This window comes from Lampetra planeri, chromosome 17 (assembly GCF_965212315.1).
Source record: "Lampetra planeri chromosome 17, kcLamPlan1.2.h2, whole genome shotgun sequence".
NCBI lineage: Eukaryota > Metazoa > Chordata > Hyperoartia > Petromyzontiformes > Petromyzontidae > Lampetra > Lampetra planeri.
This window is the reverse complement of record NC_136123.1, coordinates 4942290-4961500: the sequence shown is the minus strand read 5'-3', so window position 1 is coordinate 4961500 and position 19211 is coordinate 4942290. Positions and strand designations below refer to the sequence as shown.

Below are 19211 nucleotides of genomic sequence, written 5' to 3'. Positions count from 1 at the left end.
GCGTCCGAGAAATTGCTGTGCGATCCCAACCAGCATGGATAGCGTGCTGCCTTCACAGATGACATTTTTCGTAAAAATGCATCGGAGAGGGTTTATGGGCAGCGCTGATGATGCATTAAGGCGTTAATTGGTGGAAGTGGCATGGAAGAGGCTGCTTCTGGTGATAAGCTGAATGAGGTCAGGGATTGATGTTTAAAGAAAAATAAATCACGTTAAATGGTTTATAATTAAGGATGGCATTGGATTGCAAATCAAGCCAGGGAGGGTGGTAAACTTATGGAGATGTCGGGCTTGGGCCAGGTTAAGCGGATTGTGTTTGTGACTCGCGTGTATGGCAACGATTATGAACATTGGCTCCTGCATCTCCCTACTCTGTACTAACGCTATTTACCAATAACATCATGAAACCTAAATAAATACGCTTGTATTTACCGAAAACCGCATTTCACTTGCGGTGATTTCTCAAAAGAGACGTTTGCAAGATTTCCGTTGGCTTCAACACATTGTGTTGTGTTCAGAGTGACCACGTGACACATTCAGTGTCGTCATCATTCATTTACAAGGGTCATTATCACATGGTGTCTTGTCAGCTGTGATGCTTATTTTATTGTTGTGTATTGTTAAACCTGTGCAATCGGCATGCAGTGAGTGGCTGGCCAAGGAACTAATTCAACAGGCATTGAATTATCTGGGTTAATTTTAGAGCAAAGATGATCGAGTATGGAATTGACCAATTAGTTTATTGGTCATTTAGTTAATCGAGAATTACAATTTTCATATTCTTAGGTTTTTTCGGTAAAGTCACGTAGGTAAAACATCAAAATTAATTAAAATAAAATAAAAGCAAAAATCACGACGTTTCGGAGGCAACACAAGTCTCCGTCATCAGGTGGGACCGTCACAGCCAGATTAGCTGCATCAAGTGGATTAGCTGCATCACTTGATGCAGCTAATCTGGCTGTGACGGTCCCACCTGATGACGGAGACTTGTGTTGCCTCCGAAACGTCGTGATTTTTGTTTTTATTTTATTTTATTTTCATTAATTTTGATGTTTTACCTACGTGACTTTACCGAAAAAACCTAAGAATATGATTCCTTGCAGTCACGAAAGCTTCAAATGTTACAAAAGCGAATATTTTCCATACTTGGGGCTCTCAAAACGTGTGTTAAGCACAGGGTTTAATGGCTATGATGACATCATTACCACCACTTAGGCGCATGTCCACGGAGGTGAAAACTAAACCTAAACCAAAACTATGTTTTACTCTACCAAGTAAGACCCACTGAGCTAGAAAGCTCTTTTCCACAAGTGACCAGGCGACAATTGATAGCTCAACAAAGTGGCTTATCATCATGTGGCTATTTATCGCATCAAAATACTCTTAAACGAACATTGATCCCAAATGTGCAGGGATAAACCGGAGGACCCGGAGAAAAATCTATGCGACCATGGAAAGAACATGCAAACACCATATATACAGCAGGCGTCAGGGTTGAGATCGAACCCACGACCTCCTGGATACCAGGCGAGGTAGTTAACATCTCGCCACCGTGGTGAGATTTCAGCATACAGGAAGCCGGATTCCTGGCATCCACTTTTAAAATGCCTTACTAATTAATCGGTAACTTGTGGCATTTATTTATAATTTATTAATAATTTTCATAGATTCTTCATTTCAGCACTAGTTCAGTCCAAACAAATATATGCTATCCCAACTAAATCCCATACTAATATCCAATAAAGACGGTCCATTTCAAATTGGTGCCAGAGGCAGAACTCATAATTTTGTATCAATGCCTGATGAAGGATGAACTATTTAACGCATTTTAGCACGTGTTCTTATGAAGTGTGTTATAGCTCTCGGTAGGATTAAATTCAGGAAATGGCATAATGACGACTAACCAGATCTGTAAGGGACTTGGCCAATAGCTTTCCAACACAACTTTCCATTTCCTTGCTTTTTAATGGCCGCATTTGACATTACAACAATGAATGCAGTCATGGAATATTCCACGGCATGTCGTCTTGACATTCAAAACATTGAACACAACATTACGGACAAGAACTTAGCAATTCATTTTTGCAGGAACTTTTAAATTACATCTTAGAAGAACATTTTTCATTGATGTTCACAGATGTGTATGCATATTTAAAGTCTTTTCATTTCCCTGTACTGTCAGTTCGATCATGCGTAAAACACCTCCAAACTATATAGCTGATTTTGACTTCATATCTATTTCGCAGCTAATATTCATCAGAGTAGAAACTCATAAATGGACATCTGTTTTCGCAAGTACTTGTAGAAAAAAATCCAATTCTATCATTACTCCGACTCAAAAAGTCTCACTCAATCTGGCAGCCAGAGTAACAGATGTAATTCAAAAAATGTGTTTTTTACAAATTTTGAAAACGGTAAATGTTCAAGACTACTCAGAATTTAAAGGCGCTTACAAGGTCACGTGAGGATGCTGCCGTGGTGTAATTGATATCACACTGGACTTGCATTCCAGAGGTCGCAGGCTCCATCTCCTAGTGCGGAAATTGAATAAATGGGCCAAGTTTCTTAAATTCTCTCATCTCTGTGCCACCTCTTCGATGATGTCTTGCCAGCGTGGAAGACCTAAATACCCTCAGAGAGCGGTGCTCTGGAGATTCCTCTGGTAGAGGAAAGACAGAGAGAGTTTATGTCAGCAGTTGTGCGAGGAATAAAGCGCAGGCCTGCGCTTCCATTTTTAAAAACAGGGTCGCAAACAATATTCAAGTGAAATAAATACCTAACATTGACAGTATTTCAGAATTGTGCATACAAATGTAGTGTGCTAATTCAGAGACACTAGTCGGATGCACTCTCTCTAATTTATTCTGACTGTCACAGCCATAAGGGATGACTATACACCGGGTCAGGACAGCCAACATACTTCCTGACCCACAGCTCGAAGAGGATAAGATCATGACGATGGCAGCACGACGAGTTCCACGCCAGACCACGGCAGCCCCGGCTGTGAGTCTGAGCTTGCCTTTTATCCTCCCCAGCATGGCCAGGCTCCGCCCTCGGCCACGCCTTCTTCTGGATTCCCCCGCCCACGTGTCCCACTGGTAGACCGGGCTGTTACCCATAATCCCACTCTCTACCAGTCCCCAGCGCTATGCGTTCCAGTGACTCATTCTATGTCACTACACAAACACCGTACCACGCACAATGCTACGTTCCACGTTCATATCCATTGTTTTATTTCAGTCGGGCGCAATGAGCGTTCTATTTTTTGTGAGCTCTAGACTTGCATGTACATTGTTTTGCCCCAGGAACTTCACCACTCCCATCCAATGGGGCAGCTTATCCAAATTGTATGAACACATGTATCTATTTTGGATCTGCTCGTGATATTTTTTTATACCAAAGCTGACCTAACCACGTTTGCCTTTTGAAATGGTTGGAGTTATTATTTCCTGATTTATATTGGCTTTTTAAATAGATTTGTTTCACGATGAGCTCATTTCTAATGATTGCTTGATGTAGCACACACACACAACAAATATTTTCGTATTCTCATTGACAATGCTTACGACTTTCCCAGTACATGTTTTACTCTCACATTGCACTCATAACCCAGCCCCCCTACATTCACTGATGAGGTGCCTGTGACTCGGAGTAGGTTTTATTTACATGGTTCTCTATTAGCACCAATAGTGTAGAATAATAAGTTAAAGGTGCAGCCCTGCAATTTCTTACTCATGCCATTGCTGTGTAGAAGGGTCTGCACGAAGAGGGAGCCAGCTCCAGAGATCCTCTCTAGAGTGCACTATGGCCTACTCTTCCACACTGCCAGACAACTTTCAATATGGACGAGTACGCACACTTTAGAACACCACATACGACCCACTGTGGTGTACCCAATTATAGTGTCCCGGTGGACTTAGCCGGGGATATTTAATAAATGTACCCAATGTGTCAACATCCACGCGGGGATATCGAACTGGGGACATCTTGATCTGCAAGTGCAGTGTGCTGATGATCACACAGCGGCGGATTCCCCACCAATGTTGAATAATACAGCATTTAATATATACATGAATGGGACTCCTTCAGTCATATTTTTGTAGTTTTGAATTTACACGAATCGGACTCCTTGAGTCAGATTTGTATAGTGTTACATCACCTTCTGAACTACAGATCATTGCGTGGATTTGACTGATTGCTGCTCCTGCGTGTATACGCGCGCTTGATGGTGAAATGTTGAATTCAATACTCTTAGGTTTTTTCGGTAAAGTCATGTAGGTAAAAATTTATAATAAAAATAATAGAAATCAATACGGTATCAATACAATAAATGTAGCTGTGATGGTCCCACCTGATGACGGAGACTTTTGTTGCCTCCAAAACGTCGTGATTTATAATTTTATTTCTATTGTTTCGATTGTTTCAATTTTTATTATTTATTTTTACCTACGTGACTTTAGCGAAAAAAACCTAAGAGTATGAATCCTTGCAGTCACGAAAGCTTCAAATCTAGAATTAAATTTGATAACTTATGGCATATTTTTCATGAGGGCATGCACCAGATGCAGCGAAATCCAGATAATGGTGTGGTATTGTAAGATCCCCTTTCTTACTCATGACTTTACTTCTTACCAGACCTAGCAGATCCCACCTGTTCTATCCACCACTCCCTTCTATGGCATGTGGCGGTTGCTATTGTCGGCCTGTAAGTTCTCACTGCTGGGTGAAGGATACCAATCCCTAATTTTGTCCCATTTTCTTCCTGTTTTGTAGTTGTACCCTTTCCAGCAGTGACCTTCGAATTCTTTGCATTCTTTCAGGTATCCACTCCGCAAGTTAATTTTGTCTATCTTTCAAGTAGCGAAGAAGTGTGTCAAAGCCACTTCTTAGCGAAGCTTACGTGACATGACAGATTACATACTTTTATTCGTGAATTCAGATGATGGCTTATTAGGTTATGTAACCCAGAGGAGAGGAATCAACTGGCATAGATTCAAGTCGAAGACAATGAAATGTATTTCCTTTACCTTTGCCCTGGTGGTCCATCGCTACAATATTTGACAGGCAAAGCATGTTTCTAATGTTTAAAGCTGCAGTAAACAAGATCGCGATATGGTTGACCAAAGGTCACTTTGCAATTCATGTGTTAACAATTGCAGTCCATTCAAAAGTTGCATTTTGTAATGCTAACATTAGGGTCTTGTTTGTCCTTTTCGATGCCATCTGATTGTATATAATTTTGTTACAAAGGTTTTAACATTCTCGGGCATGACAATATCACATGATGCACAATGTCAAATATAATATATCACGCGTAAAATAAAAAAACCCGCAGATCTTACAATGCAATACGGTATTACATTTTATTTTCATTCGAAAAGGTGGATGACAATGCGGCGAATAAACACACACACAACCTCATTTTAATGGAGTCACAGCCGATGTATAGATCATTAGATATTATTCTATTTCACAGACACCAAAAATGTTAAATAACGAATTTCCGTTTTGTTTGAAATTCTAATCGCACCCTCCTGGGAGGTGTGCCCATATTTGTCTTTTAAACGATCAAGTCTTCCATCCTAAATAGAGGACATGGCTGCCAAATTTGACATTTGAGTAGGGGATGGTGTGTTTAAGTGAATATGTAAACTACTATATTAAAAAAAAAATTAGGTAAGGCCCACTGAGCTACATAGCTCTTTTTCAGGAGCAACCTGGCCACAAATGATAGCTAAACGAAGTGGCTTTTCACGTGGAAATGTATAGCAGCCAAACACTCTAAATGCGTCAGGATCGGGATCCAACCCACGACCTCGTGTGGTTGACATCTCGCCATGTATATGCAACGTGCTGACAAAGTGGTACTCATCAAAGGTGAAGGTGAAGCCCTGCGATTATTCACGAATGCCACTTCTGGCTGAAGTGCCTTCACTAGAGAGAGTTCAAGAGAGCCCCTCTAGAGGACATTCGGCCTACTCTTTTTCCACTAATCAGATATCTTTGGAAGATTTCGATTTAAAGTTTTCGCGACTGCAGGGGATTCATCTTCTTGGTTCTTTCGGTAAAGTCACGTAGAAGGGAAATAATAAAATAAGAAAAATAAAACATGTTTTATTGTTATTATTTTATTATTTCCCTTCTACGTGACTTATGTTTTATAATGTTTTATTGTTATTATTTTATTATTTCCCTTCTACGTGACTTTACCGAAAGAACCAAGAAGATCTTTGGAAGAGTTCAGGTTTATTTCGTTTCACCAGTGAGAACTCAAACGAACACGATGAGTCTCCTTCTCAGGAGTGACCTCGGTCACCGAAATGGCTAAAGCAATGCAAATATAAGGTGGGAATGTATCTACACTGACCTGGCGGTCATGTACCCATTTACTGCCCTTATTGTGCTGCGCTCGATCCTTGCCCTGTGTGACTCCAGTGGAGATCGTGGTCTGGCTCTCGCTTGGCATCTAGGTCAACTCATCTGGGGCGCCACGGTGGCGAGATGTTAACTACTTGGCCTGGTACACAGGAGGTCGTGGGTTCGATCCTGAGCCTGATGCCTGTGTATTTGGCGTTTGCATGTTTTCCCCGTGGTCGCGTGGATTTTTCTTCGGGTCCTACGGTTGTTCCCTCCACATTTATAACCGTGCGTTTAGAGTATTTGGCTGCTATAAATTTCCACGTGATAAGCCAGTTCGTTGAGCTATCATTTGTGGCCAGGTAGCTTCTGAAAAAAAACTAATATAGCTCAGGTGGCCTTACCTGCTAGAATAAAAATAGTCAGGATTGTTAGTATCTGAAACTGTGCACCTTGTGTGGTTTGGTAAACATTTGCACGACCAAATGTGGGGCCAGGTCAGTCATAATACGTGATGGCTGGCATGGCTTGTGCAGCCTACAGTGCTGAATGGGTAATATTTCTCTTTGACAATCATAACAATATTAACGACGACTTCTGTACCGAGTCACAACACCACAAGCCATCGTAGGGGCCCTTGTTGTAAAGTGCTGTTCAAGGTGGGGTTATTTCAGTGTAAGGATTCCAATTATATGTCGGAGAAATTACTCACTAATTTGAATAAAAAAACCTGCTTTTCAATTAAACCTAGTCTTAAGTGCAATTATTCGTTAAAAAAAGGACATGTGAATATACATCCAGGTTTTAAGTGGCATCTTTTAATCCTTGCTATACATTTTCCATACTCTTATAATTATTGGTATAGGATGCACTTACAGAAGCAAAAAAAAAAGCTAATGCATTAAAAACGTCCCTTTCACAGAGATAAGAGTATTTATCAAAATGGTATTACGGCACTCTAAAAATGAATACATTCACCCCCAGCAGCCTAGCGTACACTTTGTACGCAAATGAAAAATGTTGACAATGTCCAGTAATCCACAACTTAAAGTGCGTGTGTGTGTGTGCACGGAGCTGCCTGTGGGGGAGTGGGAGTGCACATGGCCTGGCACAAGCGTCGTGGTGACGTCACCGCCACTTAGTGGCGAATGGCGGTTGTTGTTGTTGTGTCCTGGTTATGGCACTGCTACAAACCCCTGGCGACCTGAGTTTGATTCCTGCTCAAGGCCAACATTAGCAACAAATATCCAAACTGGTCCTGGGCCTTTCCTAGGTCGATTCATCCTTAAATGAATTACCTGGTACGGTATGTAGACATCAGCTCCGGGGAGACAAAGACGGCGGGGCGCAATATTGACCACACCATCCCCTCGTGCACCGTGCCAGCCTTCATATCCACTCGCTAACAGCACTTGCACCAGCAGCTAGTGTCGGATTAACAGGGAATCTGTCTCTGCGTATTTGAAATTAAACATGGTCAGAACAGAACGATGGTCCAGGTGACCCAGCTTATATTCAACACCATGCCACGTGAACTTATACTCGCAGGCAGAGGCTTTTAACTAGCTATTGAACATAGATGGTCACTGCATCGCGCGCTTTCAGATGCGCTTCTGCGGCCGTCTGGAACGCTCTTCCTTCCGATATGAGGAAGCCGCTGGAGCTATGCACTTCAAATCTAGATTGAAAACGAATTTCTTTACTTTTTGTGTTTAGTTTATTATCCTTCCCCTGCGCCTCGGATGAGCGCAGTTGCCAATGTACGGTGCGAAATAAGTTCAACATATATACATGTGACTCAGCTTCTATTTAAAGCCGTGCAATAGTCCGTATGACCGTGCGCGCGGGGTCTTTGTCCCTCTCTCTCTTTGTGTATGCAGTGTGTGTGCAGCCAGCTTGGCGGTTGCTTGCAGCAGCTGACAAGCACCCCCCCCCTCCGCGCCCGCAACCCGGGTGACCGCGTGCACGAGCAGCAGGCCGTGCGGCTGGTGCAAAAGACGATGGCCGCTTGGAAGTGCAGCCCGCGCGTGATGCTGCTCACGAGCCTGTCGCTGGTGCTCACGCTCACCACCGTCTACATAAAGCACACGCGCACTGAGCCGCCGCTCAGCACCAGGCTGCCCACCGCCCTCGTCACGCACAGGTACGGTTTTTAAAGTCGCGGTTAAACAGTCGGCCACTGCCCTGTGCCCCACGAATGAATTCGGGGGGCCGGCGATGATTGTGGAATAATGGAGGCGGTCGTGTGCATTGGTGTCGGCACGTGGCGTTGTGAACTGCGACAGGCTTTTCTTACAATGCGGATTGCGGAGCCATGTATTTTGTGGCAGAGGTTACATTTACAACGGGGTTACTATTTAAAAACAGACAACGTTAAAGCGGCTGCGATTCGAATCGTAGTTTTGCAGAAATTCGTTCGACTATCTCTGCATGCTACATTTTGCCGTGATGATACAACGTGTTTACGCGTGAACGGATTGGCAAATGGCAATTTCATAAATCGCGGCGCATTCTTTGACGTCCCGCTACCTGGGTTTCAACATCTGGAGCATGCCTGCCGCTGTATGCATCTGGCGCGGTGCCTGCTTGTTTGAACGGGGCAGGCCCTCACCGCACGAGTGTCATGGTGTGACTTGACAAGACTTCGCCTCCACGTGACCGACACCGCGGTTATAAACTGTCATTAATAAGGCACGCGACAACAGGTTGGCGGGCGTCACAGATGTGTTGTTCAACTACGATATCGACCGGCAGGGGATCGCCAACGCACGTAAAACTCGCGCCCCAACGCAGCGTTTAGTGTGGGATCCTCCTCCGCTGGCGATGGCGGCTGGTTAACCCCGCGCACGAAGTGTCCATAATGTGCTTAAGCCTTTCCCCGTTCCGATGACGTCCAGGTACGTCAACAGTTTTTCTTCAGATTCCGAAACCGGAAGAAAAAAAATAACTTTATCGTTATCGAGGCTCCCATCAAGGACATGCGGGAGGGCGTGTGCGGCACAGTTTGTCACCAGCTATCGTAGAGTGCGGTCGTGTCGCTACGGTTCTGCGCGTTAATTGTATTTATAGAGGCATTACGTCTCTATAAATACAATTAACGCCCAGCCGCTTGCGCGTTGCGAGATTCAGAGGTGAACAGGACCCCCGCTGGAACTTGCAGACGTCTCAGAAAGGGGAAAGGGTGAACTTCGTGGCTTTAATGCCCCGATCACACGTGAGGCGACGTACGAGGTGGGCGCCACTAGACACGGTGCTGTGCGGCTGAAGAGCTGTGAGCAAGCCCTGCGTGCTCGTTGCTTCAATACTCCTTGAAGGTTTTTTTTGTGAATGTTCATTTTTATGGACGTGTCGTCTTATGCTGCCACGGGAGCGTAACGCGCGATTAAACTCGGGGTCAGCTTTTGAAACTGGTCGGTAAGAAGGAATGGGCAAACTGGGGCATGTGGTTTCTGTGGTAGCTCTATTGAGTTTGTTTTTCCATTTCATGAACACGATTAAACACGCAAAATGATGCTGGATGTAATTACCAGCGAAACGTCGTACTCAAAAAAATTGTAAATGCTGTTGATTCACTCTTCAACAGACCGGTGGGCTAAAGTAGTGAACTATTTGTCTTTTGTAAACGTGACACATTTTTTTACTGTTTGGCCGTGTCGGGTAGTGGAGGGTTACGACACATTTATAAATATCGCGATCTAACCCAAAAACCTTTATTATGAATAATATTGGTCGCGAAAGCCTACTCCGTGTTAAACCAAAATACATTAGGTACACTTTATTTGCGGTTTATGCTTTGGCAGCCCCCCCTGGCATGCTGTTACTTTGTCACTTCTTTTATTTTACAAAAGTATGATTCAGATAACATGCTGGCTATACCACCCGGCTGATTTATTGATCCTTCTTTTTGCCTGCTTCGCTCATTTACATTCTATCCAAGATATACATTTAGCATTGTAATTTAGGGGATGCCAATCAATCGTTCTGTGAGATATTGATCTACAAGAATCGTTTGGGCTTGCATAATAGCAATGGGAGTGGAGTTTAACACGTAGGCTTTCGTGACCAATGTTATTCATAATCAACGTTTTTGGGTTTAGATCGCGTTATTTATAAATGTGTCGTAACCCTCCACCACCCGACACGGCCAATCAGTAAAAAAGTGTCACGTTGACAAAAGACAAATAATTCACTGCTTTAGCCCACCGGTGTGTTGAAGCGTGAAACCACAACATTTACAAGTGGAGTGGAGTGTCCGTGCAGTGGTTAGCACCCTGACCTATGACGCCTGCCACCTGAGTTCCATTCCCAGCCATGGCTAACATCTGTGGAGAGTGAAATCTGAACTGGTTCTGGGACACCCCTTCACCAAACCCACACTGACCATGGTGGCGAAGAATGTGTTGCGCCCGAAACGTCGTGATTTAATTTATTTTGTACCCACGTGACTTTACCGAAAGAACCAAAGAGTATGGATTCCTGCAGTCACGAAAACTTCAAATCTAGATTATGAACAAACAGCACGTATAATTTACGCGGCGTCGGTAGGTCTTAATGCGTTGGCGGATTAACAAAGAGCCGTACGAAAAAGCGTTGATAATTGTCTCGGCCAATTGGATAGGAGTATTTGATAGATATCGCACGCCTGGCCAACCACTGCAAGTAAGGAGCTCTAAGCATGCAGCACGTTGAAGGTCGCTTCTGAAAAAGAAATATAGAGCTCACTGGGCCTTACCTAGTGAAATAAAAAATGTGTTTAGTTTGTGGTGGCCGACACGTGGAGTGCATGCCGCCTGACAACGGGACACTGGCGGAGCGTGTTGCAACGGCTAAGAGGTGGAAGGAGCCGCCGATTCGCCAGGGAGGAGTGGTGGCGCCTCGCACCACGGGCTCCGGCACTCGGACGTCCATAAGGGCCCTTTCGCATCACCGTCTGTGCCAACTTTAAGGGGACGCGACCCACACGCTCGCACGCATGCTCTTCTTGAGACGTAAGCCTCCCGCCCCAAATGACCCTGCGGGGGACGTCTGCATCCTGCGACATCGCGCTTAGCGGTGTCGCTTTAATCCGCTGCCCTCTTGCTTCTCCGCTTTGCGAGAGATCCCGTTAAAATGGCGACAGGTGCGGCTTTGCTTTGGGTTTTTTCCCCCTTTCGCGGCGCCAGGGCCACTTTGTCGCCTGGCCATGTTTATTTGACTGTTGTGCAAAACCGGCCTCCCCGTAAATAACTCTTAATTTATTTGAGATCTTGTGCGCACGGGCGTGCCGTTAAGAGGCATTCGCGCGAGCGAATAATTCCAGTCCATCGGACCTCAATCGCGGCGACACTCGGAGTCACGGTCAGCCCCACGTGCATCCTCCGCCTAGATCTCTAATACCCAGACGCAATAAATCAGGCGACTCGGAGGCAACGGCATGCTGAGGTAGGGAGCTTGTGTTGCGGCCCCATGCTCTTGGATTTATTGCCCTACGGGTTTCAGGGTTCATGACTCTTTGGCACAATTTCTCCTTAAGCCTCTTACAATTTTTAAAGAGATTTTTTTAGTTTTCTGTGGGAAAAAAAGCGTAAAGTGCGCAGATAGACCTGGAGAGATGCATTCTGTGAATTACACTGAGAGACAGAATGATACGCAAATTACATTGAGGAATAAAAGGCAAGTCTATTCGAGAACAGGGGGCAGGTTAAATACGTAATTCAAACTGTTCGGAAAAGTGTGGGCTTTGAGGCGGGGAACGTCGCTATAAGGGACGATGGCCGATCATCGAGGCTAATGATGGAAGTGACGGCCAAGGAATGGAACTCGTCTTTGAGAACGTCTGAGGGGCTAGAGCGAAAATCCGCTTGCGTGGAGATACTGGGTGGATTGTTACTGTGACAGATCGCGGCAGCCTGGGAAAGCCTTCACCCAGCAGTGGATCGATCATGCCTGATGATGATTGTGAACTTAACGGTGGTTGGTTATGCTTAAGGCCACTAAACATTCGTCTGAAATTAATACAAGGAAGCCTGCACTGTGTGATGCGATATGGGGATGCAAGGTGAGTGCTTGAATTAGATTTTATCTAATGGATACGCATATAATTGTATATACTGGAGTGCGTGCGTGTGTTGTGTTTTGAGCAGTCATTATGCTATGGCGAGCATATGGCATTGCCTGGGTTCATATCAGGCCACCTGGATTCTGTTCCTGGCCTGTCCTAACGTTGGGTGTACAGTATAGTGCTGGCCTCTCTTGTATCATTGAAGTCATACCAGGAACCCATCAACAGCTTTTGTTTCAAAGTGTCAATATGACATTGGTGCTCGTGTGTGGGGAGCGGCGGCATAGCAGTTAGCGCGCTGCGCTACGAACTCGGCAACCCGAGTTAGATTCCTGCTCATGGTCAGCACCGGTGATGATTGTCTGAACCGGTCCTGGTGCAGTGTGTAAACATCGCCACTAGGGAGACAAAGGTGGCCAGGCGTGGTGTTTGCCACCCACCCCCTCTTGTGCCGTGCCGGCCTTCATAGGTGCTCGCTAACAGCACTTGCCCCAACAATCTGTTAAGGCTATATGGGGGATCTTTGTCTCTTTGCATATATATACAGACAGGTTCCCACATGTCGCATTATAGATTGTTTGGGTAAGTGCTGTAACCAAGTACGTATCATAGTTCACAAGCGGTGATGTTGTTAGCACCATGCCCAGTCACTTTTGTCACCCCAGTGTTTAGTTTGTTTACACATGGCAGCAGATACTCATTTATGGCTGAAATGACCTAGGCCGAAGCCCCCGACAGGTTCAGATATCACTTGCCACTGATGGTATTTATGGGCAAAAATCTAAACGCTGCGCCATCACTCCTCGTTGCAAATAGTTGTGGTTATTAGAGTGCTTAATTCGCTGTGCCAAGATCCCAGCACCTGGCTTGGATTCCGAGCTATGGAAAACATTTGCGGCAAATGGCATATCCAAGCATGTCTCGGCACTCACCTAGGTCAGCTCAACCCAACGAGCCACTCGTTTTGCCGCACCAGCGTCGACAGGTGCTCGCTAGCGGCGGATTTCTATACGGCGGCAACGGAGGACCTTCCTCCTTTGTGTGCGCGCCCACGAAGTGTCGGCACGTATAAAGCGGCAATTGTTTGAAAATTCCAAATGGCATCGCCAATTAGGGGCGAGCGTGGGGGCGACATAACGAAGCCTGAAAGGGGGCTATTGTGGGTGCGGAGCAGGGCGACGCGGCGCGAGAGCTCTCCCCGCGTCGCAGCCCCCTTGTCCTCTGATTGATGGACACGAAGGGGATTGGTGGCGACTCTTGACGACGAAAGCCGTTCCCGTGCGGGCGTTCCGCCGCACATCCCCCCAGTGGCGTTCACGGGGAGGGAATTGCGTTCTCGCCACCCGCTTCTTAGTCTCTCCCACGCGGAGCGTCCACCTGGAGTCGTGTTAATTTGTGTGTGCGCGCGTCGCGGCCGCTCCTAAGCGCGCGCACGCGCAGGTGAGCTCGCTGCGGGAGAATAACAAATCAATTCCCCTCTGAGCCCGCGCGACAAGAGACGAGTGCTTTGAGTGGCCTCGCCTTCACTTCCAATGTTTCCTCTCCCACTGCCTTGTTTGTTTAAATATTTGCCTCAAATGCGAACTCGAGGTCAAGATCAAGGCGTCATCTCGGCCAAAGCCGTTGGATGCCACCGCGCCTCGCCAACGCTGTCAACCGCGTCCGCCATATCCCAGAGATGGCACAAAAGATACGCAACCTGTGAGATCTAAGCTGACAGCCTCCTTACAATTTCATCTTCGGTCTGCCCCTTGGTCTCTGGGCTAGTGGAGTCTCGGCAAGCAGCCCTCCTCCATTCTGCACACGTGCACCGACTCACCTGCTCCACGCTCTTGTGGGTTCCTACACTGCCGATCCTATCCTGCCACGAGATTTCTGGTCTCTTGTCAGACACCCGCTCTCAGCTGTCAGCCATTTACTTTTCAAGCCGCTTATTTAAACTTCAGTCTCGCAATCTCCCTACGTTACCATTAGCCAATCGTCCCACGCTAGGCCTATGGCCGGCACTTTACCCGTCCGTCTCGGTTGTCTTTCTGGTTGACTCGGCTTGCGCACACGAACGCCGCTGATTCTTTCCACATTTACTTCGCACTCAAACGATATTTCCACCGTCGGCATAATATACATTTCTTTACGCAAGCCGTGTGCCACTGGATGGAAAGGCATGGCCATGCTCCTATTGCAGGTTGAGACCATTAGCCGATCACCCTGACAGCTGCCCACCAGCACCGCACATGAGTCGTGCGATCCAGGCAGGGTGGGGGAGGCGGGGAGCAATTTATTTGCTTATTTATAGTTTGACATTTCAGGCGTAGTGCGGCCACCAACGCGCTCCATCGCTCGCCTCTGCCTTCTTTGCCAATCGCTCATCACATTGCAATAGCAGAGACCATGGCCTGGGAGTGCTTGGGAAGACTCCAAGGTGGGGGGTGGGGAGGGGGGGGACCTTTGTTATGCAGTAATTGGGTACTGTGCCAAGTGATGTTTTCACGTAAAATGAAAGATGAGAAAGAAAATGCCTATGAGTTTTGCGATGCAATCTCCCACGCTTGAGTCGGGTATCTTTTGTTTTAACTCTCCAGCCGCATTTTGCCCGATGAGGCAGCGCCATTATTGAGAATGCCTTCGCTTTGTGAGTCATTTCGTTCCTTGAATCTTTTTTTAATGCAAATGGTTTCTTTGATGGCTGCTGAATTGCTTGTGTTGCCACTCATTAAAGCTCACAATTCCTGCCCTGCCAATTTAACAAAACTTTAACAAACTATTCCGCCCGAATGAAGTGGGATTGTTGATTGACTTGTACTTCAATGCTCCCTTATGTTGGCGCTATTTCAAAGCATTCCCTTTCATTTTTTGTTGCGAGGGATGTGGAAGGGCTGGCACAGCAATTTTGTGCGAGTCCACTGTGTTTGCTGAGTCAAAGATTTAATTCCCCTGTTAAACCTCTTTGAAATCAATAAGCGCTCTCAAAATGCCATTTCTTTTGTCCGTCTGTACATACGCGTGGGGCGCTTGTGCTGGTTATTACCGTGGGCTTTTGGTCGGAAGCTACCGTTGATATATTATTGAAAATCTTTTCCAGGGGAAGGACATTGGCCATTACGGGCAATCGTTTATTTAAAAGTCTGCTCAGGTAGACGCTTGCGGTGAGGCGTTTTCATTAATGGCTTCGTCAAAATGAGTTTGTCCAAAGTTTTAAGACCCGAACTGGCCGTGGTACGAGCACGTGGCAAAGGGGGTTTTTCCGTGGACCGGTGGCAAGGAAGTCGTCACGGTATTTTTGTATGTCTTTGAGGAGTTTTACGGAGGCGTAGTACGACACGAGAGAGGCTGCCAGCCATTTACCTCCGATTATGAGGGCAGCTGCCACATTCCTCTCTCTCCCTGTCCCGTGACAGAGGCTCGTGCCAGGTGCCTGGCATAAGGAAAAAAAAGTTTTTTTTAGATAAAAAAATATATTTAATAGAGTACAAAGACTACCTGTTGCTACATTTCGTATACAGAAGAACCATAATTTTTATCATGTTAAATTGTGCAAGAATGTGAGGGATGAATTGGTCATGGATGATGATGATGATGGAATTAAGAATGTTTATATATCCTTTCACACATTCACGTAGTGTTTTGGTAAGAAGCAGTGAGGGCAGTCTGAACGATCGCTAACCCCCTATCAGCCAGCGAGCTTGGTACAGATTGTCATCTGTCCAGCCCAGCTACATACACTTGTGTAAAGACTCGCAACGCTTTGGCTCCTCGTGGAGCCGCGTTCTTCCACGTTCATTTGTTGGCCAAGATAATAAACGTCCACGCGGTGCTTTACTTAGTTTTTGTTAACAGACGCTGTCTTCCCGACAGACCTGTTCTTCACCTGAGGACGGCTGCTTGCGTTGTGGCCGAAACGTCGTGAGAATTATTTAATAATGTTTGATTTTTATTATTGTATTATTTCCCTTTTACGTGACTTTACCGTACGAACCAAGTAGAAGACTTTTCTTAGTTTGTTAACAGAAGCGCGTTCACTCAACGCGAATCTTTTAACCGAGATGGTAGAGGTCACACGGAGGGAGCACCGCCGCCTCGTGAGCGAGCGTTCGAGGCGGCGTGTCCATTCCCAGCGTTACACCAGTCATGTTGCATCGCCCAAGATTACAACATGCACACAAAACGAAGACAAAGATCCCCCGTATAACCTTAACCCGAGTTCAATTCCCGCTCACGGCCAACACCAGTGATGGTTATTTTTTTCGAACCAGTCCTGGGTCTGCTCTAGGTCGATTCGGCCGAAAATGATTACCTGGTGCGGTGTGTAAACCATCGTTGCTGGGGAGACAAAGGTGGCTGGGCGTGGTGGTGGCCACCCACCCCCTTGTGTGCCATGCCGGCCTTCATAGGTGCTCAATAACAGCACTTGCGCCAACAGTGTGTTCGGCATCTATGGGACTTTTTTGCAAGTATCAAATACGTTGAGGAGGTGTCAAGATGTCCAAGCACCAAATAGAAACCTTTCGCAAAGCATCAACTCTGCATTCACCGCGCACACTTGTGGTCAAAAAAATGTGCGAGCAAACTACACAATGGGGATCTCTGCCCATTTTTTAAATCCTTTATATTAAGTTCACTTGCTTGCTTACGACCGTGCAAATATTTCGGTCGTTTTTTAACCCACTTCCCGTGATCCAATCGAGCTGACATTTTGCACACAGACTCGTTGTGCATGACAATGTATTTTCGTGAAAAATGTTTTCCAAAATTGTACACTTTTTAGGAAACAATAAATTATATTTAATTACCAATTGCTTAATGGTGGCAGCCATTCATCTGACCCATAGGTGGCAGCCATCTCAAGCCAGAGGACGAGAGGACTCTAGCCGCCACGCATATAAAGGATTTATAGCGAAAAACTTTGTTTTTACGGGTTAATTTTTTTGTTGTTGTTGTCTCTGCGCCCGTTGCCCGTTACGCGCAGGGTGAAGCTGGTGCCCGCGCGCAGCGGGGACGCGCTGCCGTCGCGACGCGGGGGTCTGGGCGCCGGCGTGAAGACGTGCGCGTGTGACAGCTGTGTCGCCGACTCGGGCCTCTCCGAGTGGTTCGACCAGCGCTTCAACCGAGACATCGTGCCGCTGTGGACGCGCGAGAACGCCGACCTTCCTGACACCGTGCACCACTGGTGGGGGGTGAGTCGCCCGTTTTCATTTCCAAGAAATCCCTCCCCACCCCACCCCTCCCCTCCCCTCCCCTCCCCCCATCCCCGCCGCGTTGATGAATGTTTGATAGACTTGCGTTGGTGTAATGGGAGCAGCGGCAGCCTCCAAATGTTGCTGCCAAATGTTTTCTGACGTGAACACCCTTTTGTTGTCGTCGTCGTTGTTGTTCGGCGTAGAATGTCATCAGAAGTTGAGGTGAAGCCACGGCGTCGTTGAAATTTCTCAACTCGCACCACTGCTGGCGGCAGGGCCTGCACGATATGCAGCTCTAGAGAGCCCCCTATAAGTAGATGCTTTGGCCTACTCTTCCACACATTCCAGATATCTTGGAAGAACTTGGAGTATACCCGCAATTTACCCCACCGCACACGACCTGCCCATTTATACTGCTGTGTGTGGGCGCAGGCGCAGGAATATGAGGAGCTTGCTCGCAGTTGTAACTGCTCTGGCAGGAAGATCGAATTGGCACCCTCTGGATATTAAGTCCAGTTCTGCATACAGCGTTATAGGGATGGTTATATTTCGATTTAAAGCTTTCGTGACTGCAGGGATTCATCTTCTTGGTTCTTTCGGTAAAGTCACGTAAAAGGGAAATAATAAACCTGAGGACGGCTGCTTGCGTTGTGGCCGAAACGTCGTGAGAATTATTTTATAATGTCTTATTTTTATTATGTTATTATTTCCCTTCTACGTGACTTTACCGAAAGAACCAAGAAGAGGGATGGTTATATTTAACGGGAAAATCCTCGCCGAGTCTCGGCACTATCTTAAGGAGGGTGCCGCATTACTTGCATACGAGCATATCACACTCAAAGCTGTCCACAAATGCTGGATTAAATTCATTCCTCTGCCATACATTTGGCTACATCACTACCTGATCCACAGGTGCATGCAGTGGACATCTCATGCTCCTGTGAAGTTCTATAATTACTAAACAGGATTATGTGGAGGAGATGCAATCACAGGATTACAAATTAGGAGCAGCTACTTTTCTTTAGGGCCAGATTTAGAAATGCATGTGTCTCTGCATTGTTTCTGTGAACTTTTAAACGTTGAATAACCAACTCTTACCATCTTTAGACTCCCGCTCCCTTGTTTACTGGACACAAGAATGCGGTGCTTATTTAAAGCTTCCCAGAGCAAACATCCACGTCTCTTTTCCAAACTTGGTGGCATGGGATTTGAAAAAAGAAAACACCGTTGCAGGCTTGGGTCGCCAAAGAAAATGTAATCGAGAACTCTGTGAAGCGGCCAAGTCTGGTGCAAAACCTGCACAGTTGGTAACGTGTTAGCACTTTCATGAAGAGCCCCCTGGAATGAAGTTTTATTGTTCAGTTGTAAATTAGATTTGTTTTTTCTCTTTGCGGCATTGATTCACATCGTCTGTACAGTGCCGCGCTTGGTTAAGCTTGGCCCAGTGCAAGAGAATAAACAAATTAACGAATGCAAGGATACAAAATGTACGAGCACGAGGGTGGCGTCAGGTGATGGTGGTGCATGTTATAACACAATTACCGAGCATGGCTTGTTGGTTATCTGAACTATTACAACGTGTCTCGGAAAAAAACAAGTAAAACTAAATTTTTTAACATTTTATTTTAGCAGGTAAG

General features: G+C 46.0%; 1 protein-coding gene across 3 annotated transcripts in view; it reads left to right on the top strand.

Annotated features, from left to right (window-relative positions):
• The window catches only part of ST3GAL2 (ST3 beta-galactoside alpha-2,3-sialyltransferase 2), a 97705-nt gene that overhangs the window by 31516 nt on the left and 46978 nt on the right, over nucleotides 1-19211 (top strand). For all 3 annotated transcript variants that reach the window (XM_078601913.1, XM_078601915.1, XM_078601914.1), the window contains exons 2-3: nucleotides 8238-8500; nucleotides 17364-17571. In XM_078601913.1, coding sequence (XP_078458039.1) covers nucleotides 8238-8500; nucleotides 17364-17571 — 471 coding nt within the window. The remainder of the gene's footprint in view (nucleotides 1-8237; nucleotides 8501-17363; nucleotides 17572-19211) is intronic.